This window comes from Odocoileus virginianus, chromosome 3 (genome assembly GCF_023699985.2).
Source record: "Odocoileus virginianus isolate 20LAN1187 ecotype Illinois chromosome 3, Ovbor_1.2, whole genome shotgun sequence".
In the NCBI taxonomy this organism is placed as follows: Eukaryota; Metazoa; Chordata; class Mammalia; order Artiodactyla; family Cervidae; genus Odocoileus; species Odocoileus virginianus.
The window spans coordinates 88,863,405-88,884,554 of NC_069676.1; the positions used below are offsets into that span (position 1 = coordinate 88,863,405).

The 21,150-nt window shown below is 44.0% G+C and overlaps 1 protein-coding gene across 8 annotated transcripts in view; it reads right to left on the bottom strand.

The window, feature by feature from the left end:
* Positions 1–20,254, bottom strand: part of MCTP1 (multiple C2 and transmembrane domain containing 1) — a 545,955-nt gene extending 525,701 nt beyond the window's left edge. For 2 of the 8 annotated variants that reach the window (XM_070465823.1, XM_020873018.2), the window contains exon 1: positions 19,470–20,250. In XM_070465823.1, coding sequence (XP_070321924.1) covers positions 19,470–20,189 — 720 coding nt within the window. In that variant the 5' untranslated portion in view covers positions 20,190–20,250. Of the gene's footprint in view, positions 1–19,469 lie in introns of all 8 variants that reach the window. The other 6 variants (XM_070465826.1, XM_070465824.1, XM_070465828.1 and 3 more) reach the window with 4 other exon arrangements.
* Positions 20,255–21,150: the final 896 nt, after the last annotated feature.

Sequence of the window (21,150 nt, forward strand, 5' to 3'; positions counted from 1 at the left end):
AAACCACAAAGACTGTCCCAACAGCTGCTACAAGGAGGTGATTAAGCCTCTGTATTTATCTCCTGAGCAAAGGAATTCCCAAGGTTTTATTCCCTTAAAGAGTGATACGTATGCTACCCGGTAGTGACATTTATCTTCTGTATATATTTACTATCTCCCCAGCTAAGAGGAAATGTCTCTGGAGGGTGGGGGCCTGGGTCCCCAGAATCTAGAACAGATCCCTGTGAGTGCAGCAAATGGTCAGCCAGCCCCGTCCACCGAGGAGGAGACTCAGAGGAAGCTTCTATTTCCTATCACGTTCTCTGGTAATAGACCCTTACTTCTCAGTGGTTCGGTGCCAAAGGAGAGTCTCCATGCAAGGGGACAGAAATCCACTGCCAGAGAACAGCACCCAATATTAACAAGAAACACCGGTCATGACCCAGCTAGGGCTCTGACTGTCCACCGGCTCTCCAGGAACTGCTCCAGAGAACCACTGATCTCTTATTTCTGTGCACGTCTGCACTTCTCCCCCAGGAGGCCAGTCTACAGCTTTTTCCTTTTACGAATCGATCTATGTCCCCGGCAAGGTTCTGAAATAAATAAATAAGCAAGGTCATGGCTGAAAATTCAGAGACGTGAGTTTTCACTTTTTGTAGTGATATTAGGCCATCTTATTTCCTAAGCCTTTATCACTGAGTCTTCCCTTTATCCCAAGGGTAATAATTGAGGGCTCTGGAGACTACGGACTGGAAATCATGGACCTCCTTGCTCGAAGGTGAAGTGTGAGTACCACTGTGCTTCTCTGTGACGACAAGGCCACAACTTGCAGTAGCTTTTTGGAAAGGTGTTATGATCCCCAAACAGAAAGAGAATTAATGTTAAATCCCTTTGTTGTTTAATAGTGCTTATTTGGTTATGACTCCAGTAAAATGTTGTTCTAAAATAAAGAACAACAACAAAAAGGGATACCATATTACATTTTTCCATTATGGCAGGTAAAAAATATGCAGATTCTTGATACTCTTGAGTTGGGTGTGGCTTATATAATTGGGAAAGATTGAAGGCAGGAGAAGGGGACGACAGAGGATGAGATGGCTGGATGGCATCACTGACTCAATGGACATGAGTTTGAGTAAGCTCCGGGAGTTGGTGATGGACAGGGAGGCCTGGCGTGCTGCAGTTCATGGGGTCGCAAAGAGTCGGACACGACTGAGCGACGGAACTGAACTGATATATTATTGAAAGTTTTTACTAGATGCCATTTCTTATGCCAGATGGCAGTAATGCTTGGGTGCTCACGGAAGCCCATGTTGCCTGGGGGTGGGTCATGACAGTGGTTGGCTGGGGACATCAAAGAGCAGACTGGCGGGCCTGACTTGGGTGGGCTGAGTCCAATTTCTGAGCACTCACATTTGTGGACATGCTAGGATCCATACCCTAAGCTTTCAGAGTGGCAGGCTGGCTGCCTTCTGCTGCCATGTCAGCTTTGATTCAACTTTGATAGACGACAGTCTTGCTAAGGAATTCTTACGTTTCCTTTCTTTTCCTACACTAACATTCTCTACATAATAAGTGGTGAGTTTTTACATACTTTAAACCTTCCTTCCCGCTTAGGCACTACTGCAAATCTGTTTCACAAATGTGGATATTGGCTACATGTGACAATATCAATCTTAAAAGTATATAGGAAAACAAAACTTAAATATCCTTCACCGTATTCAAAAAGCAGTCTTCCTAATTGCCCCATGATTATGTTAACAAATACAGTCTTCGAAATGTACACCTCCTCACAGAACCCCTTTCCAAAGACCACGCTTGCCCCACTCGGACATCAGGGAAGAAATTGGAAGCTCATAATAACTATGTTCTCCGAAAATTACAGCTGGAACAGCTGGGTCACTAGGTTTCCTCCCATTTTCATCCCTATCTTGGCTCTGAGAAGTGCCATCAAAACAGAATCTCTCCCCTGAGCCTTTACAGGAGGAGGTCAGACTGCATTTCCTACTTCTTTTTACCTTCTGGTAGCGCTCAGCTAAAAAGAGGAAAAGTGAAATACTGTCTTTTTCCAGAGGGGAAAATATTTTCATCCACTTGGTGTCTCTGCAGAGAAAGGTAATTCCAACGCACTTCTCTACCACTTTACAAAACAACTCTACGAGAGCCATGCAGTTTCACACACAGCGGCAAAGCAAAGACCCACATCAAGAACTTTCCCAAAGGTGGTTCTTCTCTTCACAGACAAGCACCCGGGCTCTTAACACTGCTTCATAACTTAAAGTCCAAAATCTCCGTATGGGCAAAAGATCCTGTATAACCTGGCCCCTGCCAACCACCCCAGACCCATCCTCCCTTCCTTTCCCTCTTACTAACCAAATTCTAGCTGCCCACACAATCTTCCTCTAAGCACCTTCTGCTGTGGTATCCTCCGCCCATAACTATCTGCCACCTCCGTTATTTCCTTTCCTCAGGAACCTGGCCAACTTCTGTTCGGTCTTTGCATTTCATCCTACTATGTGTCACCTCTTCAGGAAAGCCTTTCTACCTCTCTCCTTCCTGCATGATCAGGTTGGGACCTCTTGCAATTCATTCTTGTAGTTCAAATGTATCTCTATACTCCTCTGAATGTGTTATCACAACTGCAATGGATAATTATGTGTGTATTTTTTAAACTTAATGAAAGTTTCTCCTACTAGATCATAAGGTCTATAAGAATTGATCTTTCATCGAGGTATTAAAAGATACTATGTCTACCACAGGGTAAATATTTAATAAATATGTGAGGAAGGGAGAGAGAAAAGAGGAGGGATGAGTTACCAAATTCAGTGGTATTGGATTGGAAGGAGACCTTTCAGTAACACATATATATTTGGGGCTGGTTCATTACCTAGAACATTCTAAGCAAATCTTTCCCCTATTCCAAGACACCTGGGAAAGAACTTCATGACAAGCAGATGGAGCAGCTCCTCAGTGTTGAGGAAAACCATGGAACATGGCAATTAGAGATCTGGAGCCAGTCACCTAGGGACAAAATCCCAGCTCTGCCACTCACCAGCTGTGTGACCTCAAGCAACTCCCCACTCTTTCTGGGCCTCCACGGATCCATCTATAAAATATGAGACTAAGAATTTGTGTTCCTTCCTGTCACAAAGATTATGAAGTAACATCTGTGAAACAGTAACAGGCACAAGACTAAGATTTTACTGCTCTTATTGTCATTAATCAAGGAATATTAAAAGTTTTATCAATTCCACTGGATGTACCATAAGCCAAGAACTATTATCTTGCCTTTTCCTTATGTAAGGCATACATCCCACTAGGGTATATTCACAAACGACTAGATGCTCTGAGAATAATTTGTTTTCCTGTCCAGAGAGATCCTAACACCTAGACTAACTGCAAGAAGCACAGCTTTGTTTTCACAGGAGTTTAACAACATGATTGAAGTCAAGAGACACGTACAGAACGCATAAGATATGGTCTGAAATACATTCACTTATGAGCTCTTGGAACTAAGCCTGAAATAAACTAACCCACGCCTACTCATTGTATCTTTTTAGATTCTTTTCTCCGACTAATACTGGCACATCCCTCCAGCTGTCCTCCAAAGCAATACTGAGACAGACTCATTGACATGGCTGGTGCTGAAGGAATGCCAGACTCAACCACGAACCACTGGTCTGAGCATGTTTTGTACCTGGTACTGGGGCTCTGACGGGGCCTGACTACTGGTAGAGTGGTGGGTACCCTGGAAACTATGGCCCTGGCAGAAATCAGCCACCTGTTAGCCAACTCTGCCATTTAATAACTGTGGACAGAATCAGGACTGCAGGCAAATTACTTAAACATCCTGTAAGAATTTCCCATACATAAAACACAACTATACTGGAGGACTACTTCACAGAAGATGCAGTGTTAAAGAATCTGCCTGCCAACACAGGAGACATGAGAGACTCAGTTTCAATTCGAGATGGGAAGATCCCCTGGAGAAGGAAATGGCAACCCACTCCAGTATTCTCGCCTGGAGCAGAGGAGCCTGGCAGGCTACCGTCCATGGGGTTGCAAAGAGTTGGACACTACTAAGCAGCTGGGAGTGAGCACACACACAGCATATACCTTTATATACTTATATAGTTATATAAATAAATATAAACAAATGCATATATAACAATATATTCTGTCAAAACTGCTGTGAGATTTAAAGTGAAATAATGCACACAGTCTGTAACGTTTAGTTGACACTGTGTAAGGAATGTCCAGCAGATAGATCCACTTTGTCTCCTGCTACCACCATGCTGTTCATGAAATAATAGCAGTAATGACAGAAATGAAATGAAGCTGTAGAATATAGGAAATACATAATTATAAGGGTCTTGTAAATTATAACATGTTCCTCAAAATATCAATAATAGAAGTAACAATGATGTATAGTGGGGCCCCTGCTGAGGAAGAATTTTTTTAAGTAGGACCAACATTTAAAAGTTGCTAGAAATACCTTTCTCTAGCAATCAAAGAGGTTTTAAAGGGCTTCCCACCAGTAAGAAGGGAGTGATAGATCAGGATTATGCCTGACACCAATGTAATCTGTCACACTAAACTTGTCTTCTTAACTTCACTTGTTATGAGAAATCAGAAAAATGGGTAGGAAATGCCAGAGGCAAAGAAGAGCTGCAATGTCAATATGGAGATGAGGAGGAAGATGAGGCTTTAACATTGCATTCCCAACTTCCAGCTGGAGTTGCTTTCCTAAGCTAGACCTCTAAGGCACGTGTGCGTGCCATCACTTCAGACACTTCCGTCTCTTTGCGACCCCACGGACTGTGGCCCACCAGGCTCCTCTGTCCATGGGCTTCTCCAGGCATGGATACTGGAGTGGGTTGCCATGCCCTCCTCCAGGGGATCTTCCAGACCCAAGGATCAAGTCTGACTCTCTGACATCTCCTGGATTCCCAGGTGGGTTCTTCACCATTAGTGCCACCACAAACAGCCTTCCACTGCAGGGTTTAAGGGCCAGGTGACTTGAATCCAAATTATACTGATGTGTGACTGTGGACAAGCCACTTAATCTCTCACGGCGCAGTTTATTTGTCCAGAAAATGCAAATGATAATAAACTTACTTTGGAAAGTGTTAGAGTAAACAAATGAGTTAATACATAAAGAGCACTTAGAACAGTGCCCAAACATAACAAATGCTCTGTGTGTTGTTATTAAAACCAGTTATAGTGTCAAACAAACCCAAAGAAAATGAGATCAGATTTGTGGTTACCAGAGAGGAAGGGAGGAAGGGGGATGGATGAAGGCAGTCAAAAGGTACAAACGTCCAGCTGAAGATAAATAAGTACTAAGGATGGAATAGACAACATGATAAATACAATTAACACTGCAGCACAGTATATCTGAAAGTTGTGACATTAATCCCTAGGAGTTCTCTTCATAAGAAATTTTAATTTCTTTTTTAAAATTAATTTATTTTAACTGGAGATTGATTATTTTACAGTATTGTAGTGGTTTTGCCATACACTGACATGGATCAGCCACGGGTGTACATGTGTCCCCATCCCGAACCCCACCTTCCACCTCCCTCCCCATCCCATCCCTCAGGGCCATCCCAGTGAACTGGCCCCCAGCACCCTGTCTCATGCATCCAACCTGGACTGGCAATCTGTTTCACACATGGTAAAATTCATGTTTCAATGCTATTGTCTCACATCATCCCACCCTCCCCTTCTCCCACAGAGTCCAAAAGTCTGTTCTATACATCTGTGTCTCTTTTGTTGTCTCACATATAGGGTCATCGTTACCATCTTTTAAATGCCATATATATGTGTTAATATACTGTACTGGTGTTTTTCTTTCTGACTTACTTCACTTTGTATAATGAGATGATGGATGCTCATTAAACTTACAATGATTACTTCATGACATTCCTAAATCATTATGCTGTGCAACTTAAACTTACACAGTGCTATATGTCAATTATACCTCAATTGAACTGGAAGAAAACTAAAATAATAAAACAAATAAAATAATAAATCAGGGGTAAGAGGACCCAGGAATTGGTTGGCCTCAGGTCAAAGGTGAGACGGTACAACTTAGCCAAGAGAGCCCAGCTTAGGGCGGCCACAGGAAGACCACCATCAGCATGTTCAGCCTCACATAACGTACCTTCAGAAGGCGGAATGTGCATAGCGGTTTAGCAAAAACTTAATTCAAAGGCAGGGGAGTGAAGGTCAAGCCCTACCACAGTAGATAGTACCACAGAAAAGGTCACAGACATTTGCGCACAAACCTAGCACAAAGTTCTAGCATCAAATACAAACACAATCTGTGTAGCTGCTCGAAACTCAAGTTAGCCTTCGACTCCTAGAAAGAAAAAAAAACAACAACTAGATTTTAAAATATGGACGGGGCACTTACAAAATACACCACTCAAAATGCCATCCAGATATAACTAAGAGGATTATGTTATAAAAAGAGCCATTGAGAATCATTAGCAACATTAACCAAAAATAAAATATCCTTTAAGCAGTCAACACAAACAAAAGCTCTGCTGTCCCAGATCCATTTGTTCCTAATTCAATTATTCTCCAACTCTCTTTTTCAGGTGATTTCAAAAAATGAGCTTTCTGTGATTATGAGAATATATCTTTATGACCCTAAAGGTTATCATTCTTCTGTAATTAAAAGATGAAGTATATCAATAAAGAAGCTCACCAAGTTGCTGCCCCCATTATTTTTTTTTTTTTAATCTGTGAGGATCACTTTGTGAGAATAAAGCCAAGCCAGGCTTGGAAATCCTAATGATAAATCTTAGGTATTGTGAGATCTAGGTTTCAAAAGACTAAGGAAATAATTCAGTGACCTCTCTTCCATGGTGGCTGTAAATAAGATGGATATTTACAGAGGAAAGATTATTCTACTGAAGAAAAGGCATTCTATACAATTAAGTTCAACAGAAGATTACTCACTCCCTTTGAAGAACACCACATGTGTACTCTGTTGTGTCCAACTCTTAGTGACCCCAAGAACTGTAGCCCGCCAGGCTCCTCTGTCCATGGCATTTTCCAGGCAGGAATACTGAAGTGGGTTGCCATTCCCTTCTCTCAGGGATCTTCCCGACCCAGGGATCAAACCAGAGTCTCCTGCTTGGCAGGTGGATTCTTTACCACTGAACCACCTGAGAAGCCCAGTAAACCACAACTGTCTGGTAATTGTCTTTTTTTTCCTTTGGTTGAGCTGGTTATTGTACATCTACTCATACTAAATGAACTTAGACCATTTCTAAAGACTGTTATCACTGAAACTTAGTATCATCAGATTAACTCTGGTGGAAGAATTTCAGAGTTCCTCTGCTTATCTTTGACTCCAGAGGGAAATAAAATGTATGTGAAAGAACAGATATGTGTATAAACCATACTAGGTGAAGGCATATGTGGGTGTGTGTGTGTATGTGTGTGTGTATACAACATATGTCAAAGCAACACAAATTATCAAAAAACTAGAGGAACCAATCATTTAAACTTCACTGTGAAAAAGAAATTTGTATTTTAAAAAATGCTCAACTTTATTTCCTCTGCTCAGTTCCCAGAAGAAGTGAAATAGCTGAAAGGCAAATAGCAGGAGGGCAGTGAATGAAGAGCCAAGACCTAAATAATATGCCACCTGGTTAGTTCTGTAACAGAGATACACAGATGAACCATAATTGGTCATGCAAGATATACAAAGACCCATGCAGTGGCAAAGCCCATACAGGTCTTCCTCATATTCTAGCATCTACCCAAGGAGAAAAATGCTGGAGCTGTAGGAAATGAAAATGTCAGGTAGAAAGGAATAGATTAAGAAAACTTTACAAAGCCAAGTCTTCCTTGAAAAGAGGCAGAGGGAGGGGGCTGTCTCGGAAACTGGCAATGTGGTTTTCCTTCCCATCTTTGCCTGTTCCCCTCATTCTCACTTAGCTGACTCCCTATGAGCAGGGCAGGAGGTCAAAAAAGCAGCAGCCTGAGGAGATCCAACCCGTCCATCCTAAAGGAGATCAGTCCTGAATGTTCATTGGAAGGACTGATGCTGAAGCTCCAATACTTTGGCCGCCTGATGCAAAGAACTGACTCATTGGAAAAGACCCTGATGCTGGGAGGGATTGGGGGCAGGAGGAGAAGGGGATGACAGAGGATGAGATGGTTGGATGGCATCACTGACTCGATGGACATGAGTTTGAATAAACTTCAGGAGTTGGTGATGGACAGGGAGGCCTGGCATGCTGCGATTCATGGGGTCACAAAGAGTCAGACATGACTGAGTGACTGAACTGAACTGAACTGAGGCTAATGTAAACACAGGCTACCTAGGGGCCAAAGGGAGCAGAGAGGTGCTGGGGCGATGACCAAAGTGCGGAAGTCAGTGTTGGTTTGCTTGAAACCACTGAGTTGAAACAGCACATATGCAAGGCCAGTGAGAACCAGGTGAGGTCCCAACCTCAGGAGGACCCCGTCACTGCCCCTCACCTCCAGCTTCCTTTTGAAAGTCGAGGGAGGCACAGAAAGGAGACAGGGGCGCAGTTCATGACTGTCCTCAGCCAAGAGACAGCGGGGCGCGCAGATCTAGGGTGTTCCCACCTCCAGGGAGCTTTGGCAGCAGCTCTGTAACGACACAGAACTTGTCTCCAAAATCTATTTCAATTGCCAAAGAGATTTTGGAAAACACTCAGACTTCTAGCTTGGTGTGGAAAATATCATTCAAAAACTATAGAAATGTTGAATTTTTCTTTTATCAAAAGCTGTTTTACATTTCAATAAAAGAACAGGAGTCAAAAAAAGGTCCAGATAGAATATTGCTTCTATTCTGAGAGAATATCAAGTTGCAGTTTTCAGAAACTGATCATGTATTCATGCATGGGTCAACTTTGTCTGACAGAGAATGCATATCGCAACATTTGAGGCATGACGCCTTAAGACAGAAAACTTTCAACAAAGCCCTTCAATTCCAAACCCTTGCATTATCTATTTCCCCAAATATTTAATCACTTTCACATTAGGTGCCATGAAAATCTGTGTAACAAAAATATATAGGGTGTTCTTGTTTTATCTGGTTTTTTTCTTTAAACTGACAAACGTATGTCTTATCCTTTCTTTTGTTTCATGAACACTCACTGCTTTCAGTACCTAATACTGCTGAGATAATAACTATTTTACTCAAGAAGAATCCAAAATAGCTGCCAAGAATATGAGCTTTTACATAAAAAAGAATGAAATAATGCCATTTGCAGCAACACGAATGGACCTAGAGTTTATAACAGTAAGTAAAGTAATTCAGAAAAACAAATACCATGTCACTTATATGCGGAATCTAAAATATGACACAAACAAACATATATGAAACAGGAACAGACTCACAGACATAGAGAACAGGCTTGTGGTTTCCAAGGAGGAGGGAAGGATGGATTGAAAGCTTGATGCTAGCAGATGAAATCTGGTATATATAGAATGGATAAACAACAAGGACCTACTGTATACCACAGGAAACTATATTCAATATCCTGTGATAAATCATAATGGAAAATATGAAAAAACATATATATAACTGAACCAGTTTTACAACAGAAATTAACACAATATTGTAAGTCAACTATACTGCAATTTAAAAAAACATCTTTTAAAGACAGCATCACAGTAAATAAGGGGCAACTGGGCACCCAAGGGCCCAGCACCCTCAATCATGTTGCATATATGCAAATTCAAAACTTAACCTTCCCTCTCCCTCTCAAAGGAAAATACTTTTTAGTAAAAGCATTTCGAACCAGAACAAGGAAAAAATCAAAACGTAAGTAAGGAATGTGCTGTGATTTATTCCTTTCGCTCTCCCTTTTCCTGAAGTTCCAGTCACATCACTGGTCCTAAAAGTCTGTCCATGTCCCCCACCCCAGGGTCAGTCACCCATCAACTTCAGGCTCTAATGACTGTCCTGGCCTCCGAGCAGTCGCCTGCCCTTGTTGTGACTTCATCCTTCCAAGACTCAAGTCTCACTGCTCAAATGCCTCTGGGGCCCTACATAGACTCGCTCCTCAACCCTCAGAGTTCCCACACCTTCATTTACACCTTCATTTCCCGATATCCCCACCCAACACCCTAGGCTTCAGTCCCACTACTGACGCCCCATTTCCTGAATTCATAGGGCACATGTTCGCCTGGGAGCACCCTCAAATTGCTGCCACCCAACCAGCTCCTCACCTGCACCACATCCATGCCATCTCTTTGGCAGATGCTACAATTTCCCTGCTCTCTGGGCACCCTCCACCCATGTCTTTAAGGACTGCAGTTCAGTTTAGTTGCTCAGTCGTGTCCAACTCTTTGTGACCCCACAGACTGCAGCATGCCAGGCCTCTCTGTCCATCACCAACTCCCAGAGTTTACTCAAACTCATGTCCATCGAATCAGTGATGCCATCTAACCATCTCATCCTCTGTCGTTTCCTTCTCCTCCTGCCTTCAATCCCTCCCAGCATCAGGGTCTTTTCTAATGAGTCAGTTCTTCAAATCAGGTGGCCAAAGTATTGGAGTTTCAGCTTCAGCATCAGTCCTTCCAATGAATATTCAGGGCTGATCTCCTTTAGGATGGACTGGTTGGATCTCCTCACAGTCCAAGTGACTCTCAAGAATTTTCTCCAACACACAGTTCAAAAGCATCAATTTTTTAGTGCTCAGCTTTCTTTATAGTCCAACTCTCACATCCATACATGACTACTGGAAAAACCATAGCTTTGACTAGATGGGCCCTTGTTGGCAAAGTAATGCCTTTGCTTTTTAATATGCTGTATAGGTTGGTCACAGCTTTTCTTCTAAGGAGCAAGCGTCTTTTAATTTCATGGCTGCAGTCACCATCTGTAGTGATTTTGGAGCCCAAAAAAATAAAGTCTGTCACTGTTTCCACTGTGTCCCCATCTATTTGCCATGAAGTGATGGGACCAGATGCCATGATCTTAGTTTTCTGAATGTTGAGTTTTAAGCCAACTTTTTCAGTCTCCTCTTTCACTTTCATCAAGAGGCTTTTTAGTTCCTCTTCACTTTCTGCCATAAGGGTGGTGTCCTCTGTGTATCTGAGGTTATTGATATTTCTCCCGGCAATCTTGATTCCAGCTTGTGCTTTTCATCCAGCCCAACTTTCCCCATGATGCACTCTGCATGTAAGTAGGACTGCACCCATCAATTCCTCTGCATGTAAGCAGGACTGCACCCATCAATTCCTCTGCATGTAAGCAGGACTGCACCCACCCATTAACCACCTCCTCTCCTTTAGTTTCAACCTCTCCCTCTCTGCAGGCTCTGACACTTAGGTGGTCTCCACTGGAAACAAAACCGACAGCCTGCCCACGATCCCATCCCAGCATGGTTCCTGTGCTCTCAGCACCACTTTCTTTTTCCCCTGGAAGAGCCAAACTGCTTGACCTGCCTCCCTGTCCCCCCTCCTGTTTCCACACACCCCTCCACCTGTTGCATTCCATCTTCCATCCCACCACTCCTGATGCTGCTATTCTGTGAAATGTATCCATGCCCAGTGTGTCCAGGTAACATTCTCCTGGCACTAGGAAGGGAGAGGCAAAGTCAAACATGAACTCTCTGAGTCAGAAGTTCAAGCTGGTAGCTAAATTCAGCCCAGAAATATATTTCATTTGATCTGTGTTGCAGTTTAAAAACAATATGAACTATTTGCCCAAAATGCAAGATTCTGGAGACATCACACTAAAATCCAGATTTTTTTGGCTTCTGTTAAAGAATCTAGAAACTCTGGCTGCTCTGCTTCTTTGAGTGAACGATAATGATCAGCTGCAGGGAGAAGGAGCTGCCCCTGGAATGGAGCCCCTTGTGCCTTCCTTCACTCACTGCCGGCCCCAGCTCCTGTGCTCATTTACTTTGATGGCCCCTGTGGGTAATGGAGTTTGAACACGTGCTCTAGATCACTGCTGTCCAATAAAATAAAAATGTGTCACACTCACAACTGAAAATTTTCCAGCATCCACTCTTTTTAAATGAAACGAAATGGGTAAAATTAACTTTAATAATATATTTTATTTAATCCAATATATCCACATTACTATTTTCAATGTGCAAGTGACATAAGAAATCAGTAGTAAGATATTCTACCTCCTTTCCTCTGAGCTGAGGCTTCAGAAATCTGGTGTGCACGTTACACTTTCCACATCTCAACATGAACTAGCCACTTCTCTGGTGCTCATTAGCCAAGCGTCTCTGCCATATGGGATGGCACAGCCCCAGATGCTTAGATTCTGTGGTTGTTATTGTTTAATCACTAAGTTGTGTCTGACTCTTCTGCAGACACATGGACTGTAGCCCACCAGGCTCCTCCGTCCATAGGATTCTCCAGGCAAGAATACTGGAGTGGGTTACCATTTCCTTCTCCAGGGGATCTTCCCAAACCAGGGACTAAACCCACGTCTCCTGCATTGCAGGTGGATTCTTTACCACCGAGCCACTGGGAAAGCCCCAGATGCTAGTAGTTAGTTACAAAAATCACCTTGCAATCAGAAATAGAGAAAATGTCAAGGAGAAAGGGAAACAAGCAGGGCTAAGGGAAGGAGGGATGCCGTCAAAGAGCAGGCAGGATGAGAGTTAGAAAACAGAAGAGTAAGCAGGGACACAGAGACAGTGAGCAGCCCGGTCCAGTCCTCCAAGGGAAGAAGCACCCCTGACAGGCAGAAGCCGTTGACAGGCAATGCTGGTTTTCTGAAGGAGGCTTTGGTGTTCTAAAAATAGGCTGAACATTAGACAGGTGGTCACTATGAAAAGCAACTGGCAGACGGTCTGAACCCCAGTTCACACACTTGGCACCTCAAGAGGCAGCAGAATGAGTCAGGCTAATGAGGGCAGGATTCTAGATCAAAATGGGATTTTCAATCTAGTTAAAGTAAATGGAGCTGAGGAGAAATGCAACGAAGCAGGCAGCAAAGTAATCTTGAGCTAACATCCAAGAGGAGTTCAAGACTCAGAGATCGTGAGGCAGGACATGTCAAAAGGCATCAGTGAACCAGATGTGAGGGTGTAATTTTAGAGGCCAAACATGGAGACTGGGGTGCAAAACAGATAGCTGGGGTCAGAGATTAGCAACAAGAAAACGCATCCCTGAGCCAGGCACCTCAGAAGCAGAACTCGCTCCCCCATCACCCATGTGAGCACCGTATGGTGGTCATATCCTCCCTGCGCCCTCAGATATGAACCAGAATTAAAGCACAGGCTGGGAAAAGCCAGTCCAGCAGCTGAGAGAAGAGGGGAATGTCAAAGACGTTTTCCAGGCGTAGAAGGACTTGGAAACAAGAAGGCAAGAAGAATATCTTTCTACAACCATAAAGTGATTTTGAAACTTCTCCAAGAGAACTTATCTCTGAACAGCTCCAGCCCATCCATTCATTCATTCACCAACAGTTTAAAACGGTCATAAACGGTAATGGTATAAATAACGGTATAAAGCGATAATCCATTTTACAATGCTGATTCCATAGGTCCACTGTCCTAAGGCTTGCCAAATTCTACTCCAGCAGTGCAAAATAAGGTGAGATTGCTAATACTGAAGGGGCCTCTCTAAATAAAATCCATAGGATTAGGAGGCTTGCCTTGATCCTAAAATGTCCATAGTCCCATCTATCATGTGTCATAATTTTCCAGATTGGCTAGGACCAAAGAGAATGGGAAATAAGGCTGATGTAAAACATCTCAAAAGAGATTTCATAGGGAAATTGTTCTCTCAAGAACATAATATGCAAGACTTTTAAATCTCATTATAATGAAAATGAAGTTTTCATGCTGCTTGCATTCAGACTAATATTAAACATGAATATTTGGAGACACTGGGGAAATTGTGGCCTGCTATTTTGCTGGAAAAAAAAATTCTAAGAAACTGGTATACATTGGAGGGGGAAATATATTTGCATACAATCTTGAATTGTTAAGGTTTAGTAATTACTTTTCACACCTGATTTATAAAAAAAAAAACGGAAACTATAAGAAAAGGTTGATAAGGACAAAGACATTTAGATAGCACATAAAGCTCACCATGCAGGGAAAAATGTAATAGTTTCAATGGTAGCAATAAAATCCACAAATAAAGACAGTAAAGTTTATTTGACAAATGAAAAAAATGACTTGAAGAAGAATGTCTCATGCTTTCCAATAATTAACTTCACAGGAAGATAAGCTTATCATAAATAGGTATGCTTTGCACTGTATTTTCATGGAAACAAGCAAGCTTACCTAAAGCAAGTTAAAACAGTATCTGTTTCATTCACAAAAAACAACCCCCAACCCCAAAAAAGCCAGTATTCAAATAATGGCCCTCAGTTATCAAGAAAATGTTTTATTTAGGATGCTTGGTTTATTGAGGCAGGGAAATATACAGTTTTTAGTAAGTTTTCCAGGAAAATTAATAAGTCAAAGCAAAAAAGCTTCAGATTTCAAAAAATTAATTTCTGCTACTCTAAAATAGATGTCTGCTACAAAGCTATAAATAACTATGATTTAACTTAAAAATCCATTACCCTAACTTCTGAATCTGTATATTTTGCCAACGCTTCCAATGTTATCTACACATACTCTTTACTTGTCATCAGTCTAGAGTTGGCAAATATTTTGATAATCGATACAAGTGAAAAAAATCATAGTACATGTTACCTTGTGCCAAATATATATTATTAACCTTTAATTTTGTGAAATCGTCCCCTATTTCCAAACAATGGGGCAACAGAAAACAAGGAGGAATATTTGTCCTATTTTCTTTACGAACCTGTTACTCCTGCTTTATCCCTCAAAGTATTTATTCACATTATTTTTCATGTTTGCCAAACATATTTGCCAAAAGTTATATCAGATTTTTTTCATTACTATTTAAAGAAGCTGTGATGTCACCAGTACTGTCTGGGTTAATTTTAGGCTACTTTGCCACCACTACAAGGAAAATAATTTACATCAAAGGACCAGCAAAGCCCCTGCTGACTTTTTTCAGCACCCATTTACTTGCAATGGTGGCAGTGGCAAAACTTTAATAAACCATTCAAAAATAATAACATCACACAACTGCTAGTCTTCATCGAGACAGGTTTCAAGCCCATCTCAATTAACATCTACCTGATAACACTTGCATTTATAAATACAAGATCCGTGTGTGTGTGTGTGTGTGTGTGTGTGTGTGTTAGTCACTCAGACAAGTCAGACTCTTTGCAACCCCATGCACTGTAGCCCACCAGGCTCCTCTGTCTATGGGATTCTCCAAGGAAGAATACTAGAGTGGGTAGGATTCCTTTCTCCAGGGCGTCTTCCCAACCCAGGGATCAAACCCTGGTCTCCTGCACTCTAGGCAGATTCTTTACCATCTGAGCTATCAGGGAAGCCCACAAGATCCATAGCTCTACACAAATTCACCAGATACACCTGATATTGAAGGTTACAGGAAACAATTCTGCTCCAAAGCAAAACTATCATTCCATCTAGCCCTTTCTCTGGAATAACCTGATGATGCCAATATTTTTCAAGAATGCAATCACACATTGAACTGTACATCCTGCTCCAAAATGTCCTGAGATCTCACCCTCACGCTTTCACTTTGAAAAAGCTTTGGAAAAGCTGCTAACACTCCTTTTAGGAACTTATTTTTTAGATTATTAGGGGGATTTTAGTAGTTTTAATTATTTACATTAATTTTTTAAATTCGTGTCTTTCCCAAGTCTCAGTTATGCTATTTTAAGTAAGATTAAAGACACCTAAAAAATAGATAGCAAAAATTACCCAAATCATATTTTTAAAGTCTTTAATACAGACTTTATTTAAAAGATCATATAATTAATAAAGCCAGATTTACTTCACATCTAGACTTAATCTTAGAGAAGTATCTTCCACTTTTTATTGGAGCTTTCCTATGTGATTTAGAAATTTTATCACAAGGAACAGATATTCTTCCTACTGTGTTTTGAAACATTCCTATCTTGAAACATTTCATATCCTGAATATTTTACTCACTTTTTTTCAAAATAATTTTTACTCCTCTATGAAAGCAATTTTAACAAAATGAATTTGAAAAAAGTAAAGGATTAACATTCATAAACACTGCAAACTTTTGTTGAAACGCTTAAAAAACTCAACATATTCATGCCTCACTCTTTAACGGACTTTCTGACTCCAGCGAAGTATAATTTTAGTAACTCATCAAGACAGAATACATAAAATTGGCACATTTTTGATATGCACACAAATTGAGAAAGCCTCTTTCCCAACTGTGTTGCAGAAAATGAAATGCATCTGGTATGACAATATGGCCCAGCACGTGAACTAGAATCAGTGGGAAGAAAGGGGTTTCTTTTTTTTTTTTCCAAAGCAGAACCTTTTAAATAATGCACATGCCCCGACAGCAAGGCGTTATTAAGTCTGCTAAACTGTGTTTCAAAGGTATATTTGACTTAAAAAAAAAAAAAAAGAAAGAAACACAATAGCAAGAGGGCTGGCAGGGGCAAGGGAGGTAGACTGGTTTGTTCATTTGTAATTATTATACAGCAGGGACTTCCAAATCTCTTTCCGAAGCAGTCCAAAATGATTTTTTTGCTTTTGCACCGTATCTCCACCCAGTCTCAGCGTATGGGCACATATGCTGTTGGGGCCTCATGCTGGGCTGGGGGGTGGAGAGGTGGGGAGAGTGTTGGAGAACATGGCTAATGCCAGGAGCAAGCAGAGAACAAGAGAAAATTTGAGTAACCTGCTTTATTTTGCAATGAATTTTCTTTTTTGAGAGAAAGGGCTTTTTCTCTAGGCAATCTGAAGATGGATTTAAGGCTTTTAGCATCTTGTCTTTTATGTGTTCCCATCTGTGCTTACGAACTGTGAATAAAACTGAAATCTGCATGTGCGACAGTCTCCCTCCCCATGCCCAAGTGTCTTCAGTGAGGAGGTGCAGGGAGAGAAAGGAAAGATCCCGGAGACAGGCTGGAAGCCCGGGAGGGCGCTGCAGAGTCTCACCTACCCCTGGACCCCTTAAGAAGTCCTCTTCCAGTTCCAGGTTCCAGCTCCGTTACTTCCTCCTCTCTAGAGGGGTGAGCCAGTTTCCCAGAGTTGGGCAAAGAGGCATTTAGGAGACTGAGGAATCCTATCAGTGCATTAGTGAAAGAATGTTGCTAAAAACTGGATGTGGGACTCATAACAGAACTGTCCACTTCTCAGGGCACAAGCCTTCGTGGGCAGCAGATGCAGCGAATCAACAATTAAGCCTTAGGGCCTATTTTCCTGTCCACACTCCACCTATCACTTACTCTTTGAAAGATAGTTTAGCCCTTGTATTCCTCCTATGACTGCACTGACATACTGATTCTTTATAATGAAAAGCTTCTTTAGAACTGTAGATGGTATGATCAATAATGTCATTTGTAAATGTGATATAAAAGATACAAAACGATGTACTACAGAGAACAAAGAACAAATTAATTCAGCTAATCAATCACAGAACAGATTCTAGGACACTGGAATGTATTAACGGGCAAACTTACAAGAATTAATCAATAGGATTGAAGTTATCTCAGAGACACACGAAGTTCTAAAAGTAGTCAAGCATAGCTGTAGTGATGGAAAAACATTTTAGAGAATGACAACACTTCTTTTTGTCATATGTTAACCATGTGACCTAGGAAAGATTCTTTAATTTCTTTGAACATTGATTTCCTAACATATAAAACAGCCAACAAGAATGTCTATCACAAAGGGCAGCTGTGAGGATTATATCATGTAAGTGCCCAGAATATTGTGAAGACACAGGTAATAATGTTTGCTTCATATTCTCTCAAATAGGTTTTTTTGGTCTTTTGTATAGAATGTTCATATTTAAATAGCAGTATTTTTCAAATAAAGGTGATAGTGTCTGAAACTCTTTTTGATAAAAATGAATATAGAGATTAATTCTGAATTCCTTTCTATTGCTGTGAAAATATCTTGGTTCAGTGAACTTCAAATTATTTAGTAAGTTAACACTTGCAGAAATATGGTGTCTTTTTAAATAAGTTTTGATCATAAAAGTTAATAAAAACGAATGTAAACAAGTACTCCAGCTCTAAAATTCTCATACATTAGGATTATGTACACACTCAAAAATAAATACTTAAAAATACATATAGTATTCATCTACACTGAATTTAAAGCATCTTTCTAAAACCACCTCATTTTGGAACCAGAAACAGGAGTTCTATTCAATTCTCTTTCAAGACAAAAAGGAAAGGTAGGTTCATTTAAGCGTTTTGTCAATATTAACCCTGCCTACTCCTCTGAGAATAACTGAAACCTTGTTCTAAACCATCAGGTGTTTTCTAGAGCATCAGTAACATCAGATTATTGCAAGCAATTGTGTTTATGAAACAACAAAATATACTAGTATTCCGGTTTACTTTCTGATTACACTAATACATTAGCCAATAAACTTAAAAACTTTCAACTGAAAGCCCATCTATTCCCATACCTTACCCTTCAACGCACGGCCTTATGTTTTTTGTGACCCAACTTTTAATCTAATTAAAGTTTTACTGTATATGTCACTAACCTAACAACTAATCAGTCAAGATAATGAGAATTTAAACAATATAAGATGTATTGGAAGAAAACAAGTTCTTTAGGTCCCTGGCAGAATGCAACTTTCAAAATACTTGCTAGCAGGACCACGATTTGGTAAACATTTACAAAAGGCGAACACCTCCTCTACAAAACCGAGGGAGTAAAAGCCACAGCTCAATGGACCGTTTTACAGATTTTTATATTTTGAACGCAACTACTTTAGATGATTATAAACCAGAAAAGGCCGTAGGAACACCTGTGTGACTAACTGGGAAGAGACACGCTGTCCACTTGTTAGAAGCGATCCACTCGCAGCAGGAAGTTTTGAGAAGGGAGGGCGGGAAGATGAAGACTTCTGTTTAAAGGGTTTCCCCAAGACATGACCTCACGTTTGCCATCAAGTCGCCTCTTCGCATTTCTAATTTTCCCTGCAAGTGTCTCGGGTGTGCTTGCTTTTCTTTGGACAAGGTGAGACTTAGCTAGATCCTTTAAGGGGCTCTCCAAAAAAGTGTGCATTTTCTGTCTAACCTTATTCCTCCTACTGTGCTGTGCTTAGTCGGTCAGTCCTGCCCAACTCTTTGCTACCCATGGACTGTGGATCGCCGGGCTCCTCTCCATGCGATTTCCCAGGCAACAATCCCAGAGTGTTGCCATTTCCTTCCCCAGGGCCCTCTCCTATTGGGCTACCATTAATATTTCCACTTACATCTGCAGCTGAGAAAGCGACCCAAACAAGCTTCTAGCAATAGGTGTTCTTTCTGTCCAAAGTCAAGTCAGAACTTTTCTCTCGCGCTCTTCGATCCGCAGGGCCCCTGCCCGCCCCCTCCCTGCCACTCCCGGGGTCCGGATCGCCCACCGCCGGAGGCGTGGCCCCGCGCGCCCCTGCTCGGGCCGCGCCCACCTGTCACTCACCCCGCTGCTGCCGAGCTCAGGGCCCTTATCCGAGGTCCGCGGCTCCGCTGGGCTCGGGGCTGGCTCAGCGAGAGGCGGCGGTGGCGGCTCCAGCAGCTGCTCCAAGCAGGCGGTGCCCGGCAGCGAGGAACTCTTCTGATGGCACAAGTGCGCCGCGGTGCCCCGACGCCGCGCGCCCTCATCCCGGGCGCGGTCCCCCCTCGGGGGCGGCTGGGGCGAGGAGGACAGCGAGGATGAGGCGGAGGACGAAGAGGGAGCCGAGTCCGGGGAGCGTCCGCCGGGAGGTGTCGCTCCGGCGGCGGCGGCCCCCGGCCCCTTCCCCGCGGGAAGCAGATGCCCGCGGATCCGGCGGCGCAGTGTGGACCCTGGCTCGGCCCGGCCGGCGCTGCCGGGCTCCAGAGGCTCCGGTGACGAGCAGCACAGGTTGGGCTGCGAGGAGGAGAAGACGCGGTCCAGCACTTGCTTCCGTTTCTTGAAGCCGCTCCACCGGCTGCCCGTGCCACCCAAGCCGGCCGGGGCATCCCGCCGGCCCCCCGGGGGCGGCGGGGAGGGCGACGGGGTGTCCGCAGTGCGGCGCTCGGGGCCCCCCGCACGCGCGCCCCCTCCACCCTTGCTCTTGCCCACCCCCAGCTGCAGGTTCTTCCAGAGCCGGGCCTGGAACGAGGAGGACGCCGCCGCCGCCGGCTCGGGCGAGCCCGCCGCGGCCGCCCGGGGCTCCATCCTCCTCCCCGCGCTCCTCCTCTCCCCTCCTCCTCCTCCTTCTTCTCCGCCCTCTCGGGCTGCGCCTCCTCCCGGAGCCCCGCGGCGGCAGCGGCGGCGGCGGCGGACGCAGCAGCACCAGCCGGGAGTGACCGGCGGCTTCGGGCCAGCGCGGGGGCAAGCTGCCCGTGCCGCCGAGTTTCTCCGGCAGCAGGATTCCGGAGCCGCCGCCGCCGCCGCCGCCGCCTCCTCGCGCACCAGTGGGGGTGGGCTGTCACCGCGGCCAGATCGTGGCCGCCGCAAAGTTTGTGGTTCCGAGCGCCGGGGCTCCAGGCCACTGGAGTCCCCCTTCCGCCCGCCCCCAGGCCGCGCCCTGGTCCCCTCTCCTCGCCGGCTCCGGGCTCGGGGAGCGAAGCGCGCTCGGTCGTGCGCTCCCAGCCGCCAAGCCAGGGGACCCCGCAGCCGACGCCCTCCGGGCAGCACCTGTCAGCGGCGGGGGCGGCTGCCTCGGAATGGGGCGCGCAGGCGACTCACGCTACAGGGAGTCCTCGGTGCGCCCGGGACGTCCTCCAGCTCCCGGGTGGGAGGGCGAGTGAGACGAGAGCCAGGAGGAGTTGGTTAGGGACCCGAGCCAGCTTGCTCCCCGGGAGCCGGCCACGGTTAGGTACCCACGCAGCTAGCTCTGGTACCCGCAGCTAGACGCACCCTCCGGCCATCATCTCAGGCCGTTCGATGAAGCGAGCCAGGGTGGGAATCATGCGCCTTCCGTGGGTCCTGCGGAGCATCCAGTGTCCACACCGAGAGGTGAACCCTCCGGAGTCCTGAGGCTGAACGCCGCTGCCCCGCCCCGCTGCACGCCCTAGGTCCAGGACCAGAGTTTGATTTCTTCTGTCTTGACTTCATCCCCATCCTCCCCTCCCCGCTCTTTGCTTGTGCCTTTAGTTTCTCCTGCGATCAGGATCTAGAGGTTTCCGGGGGAGTC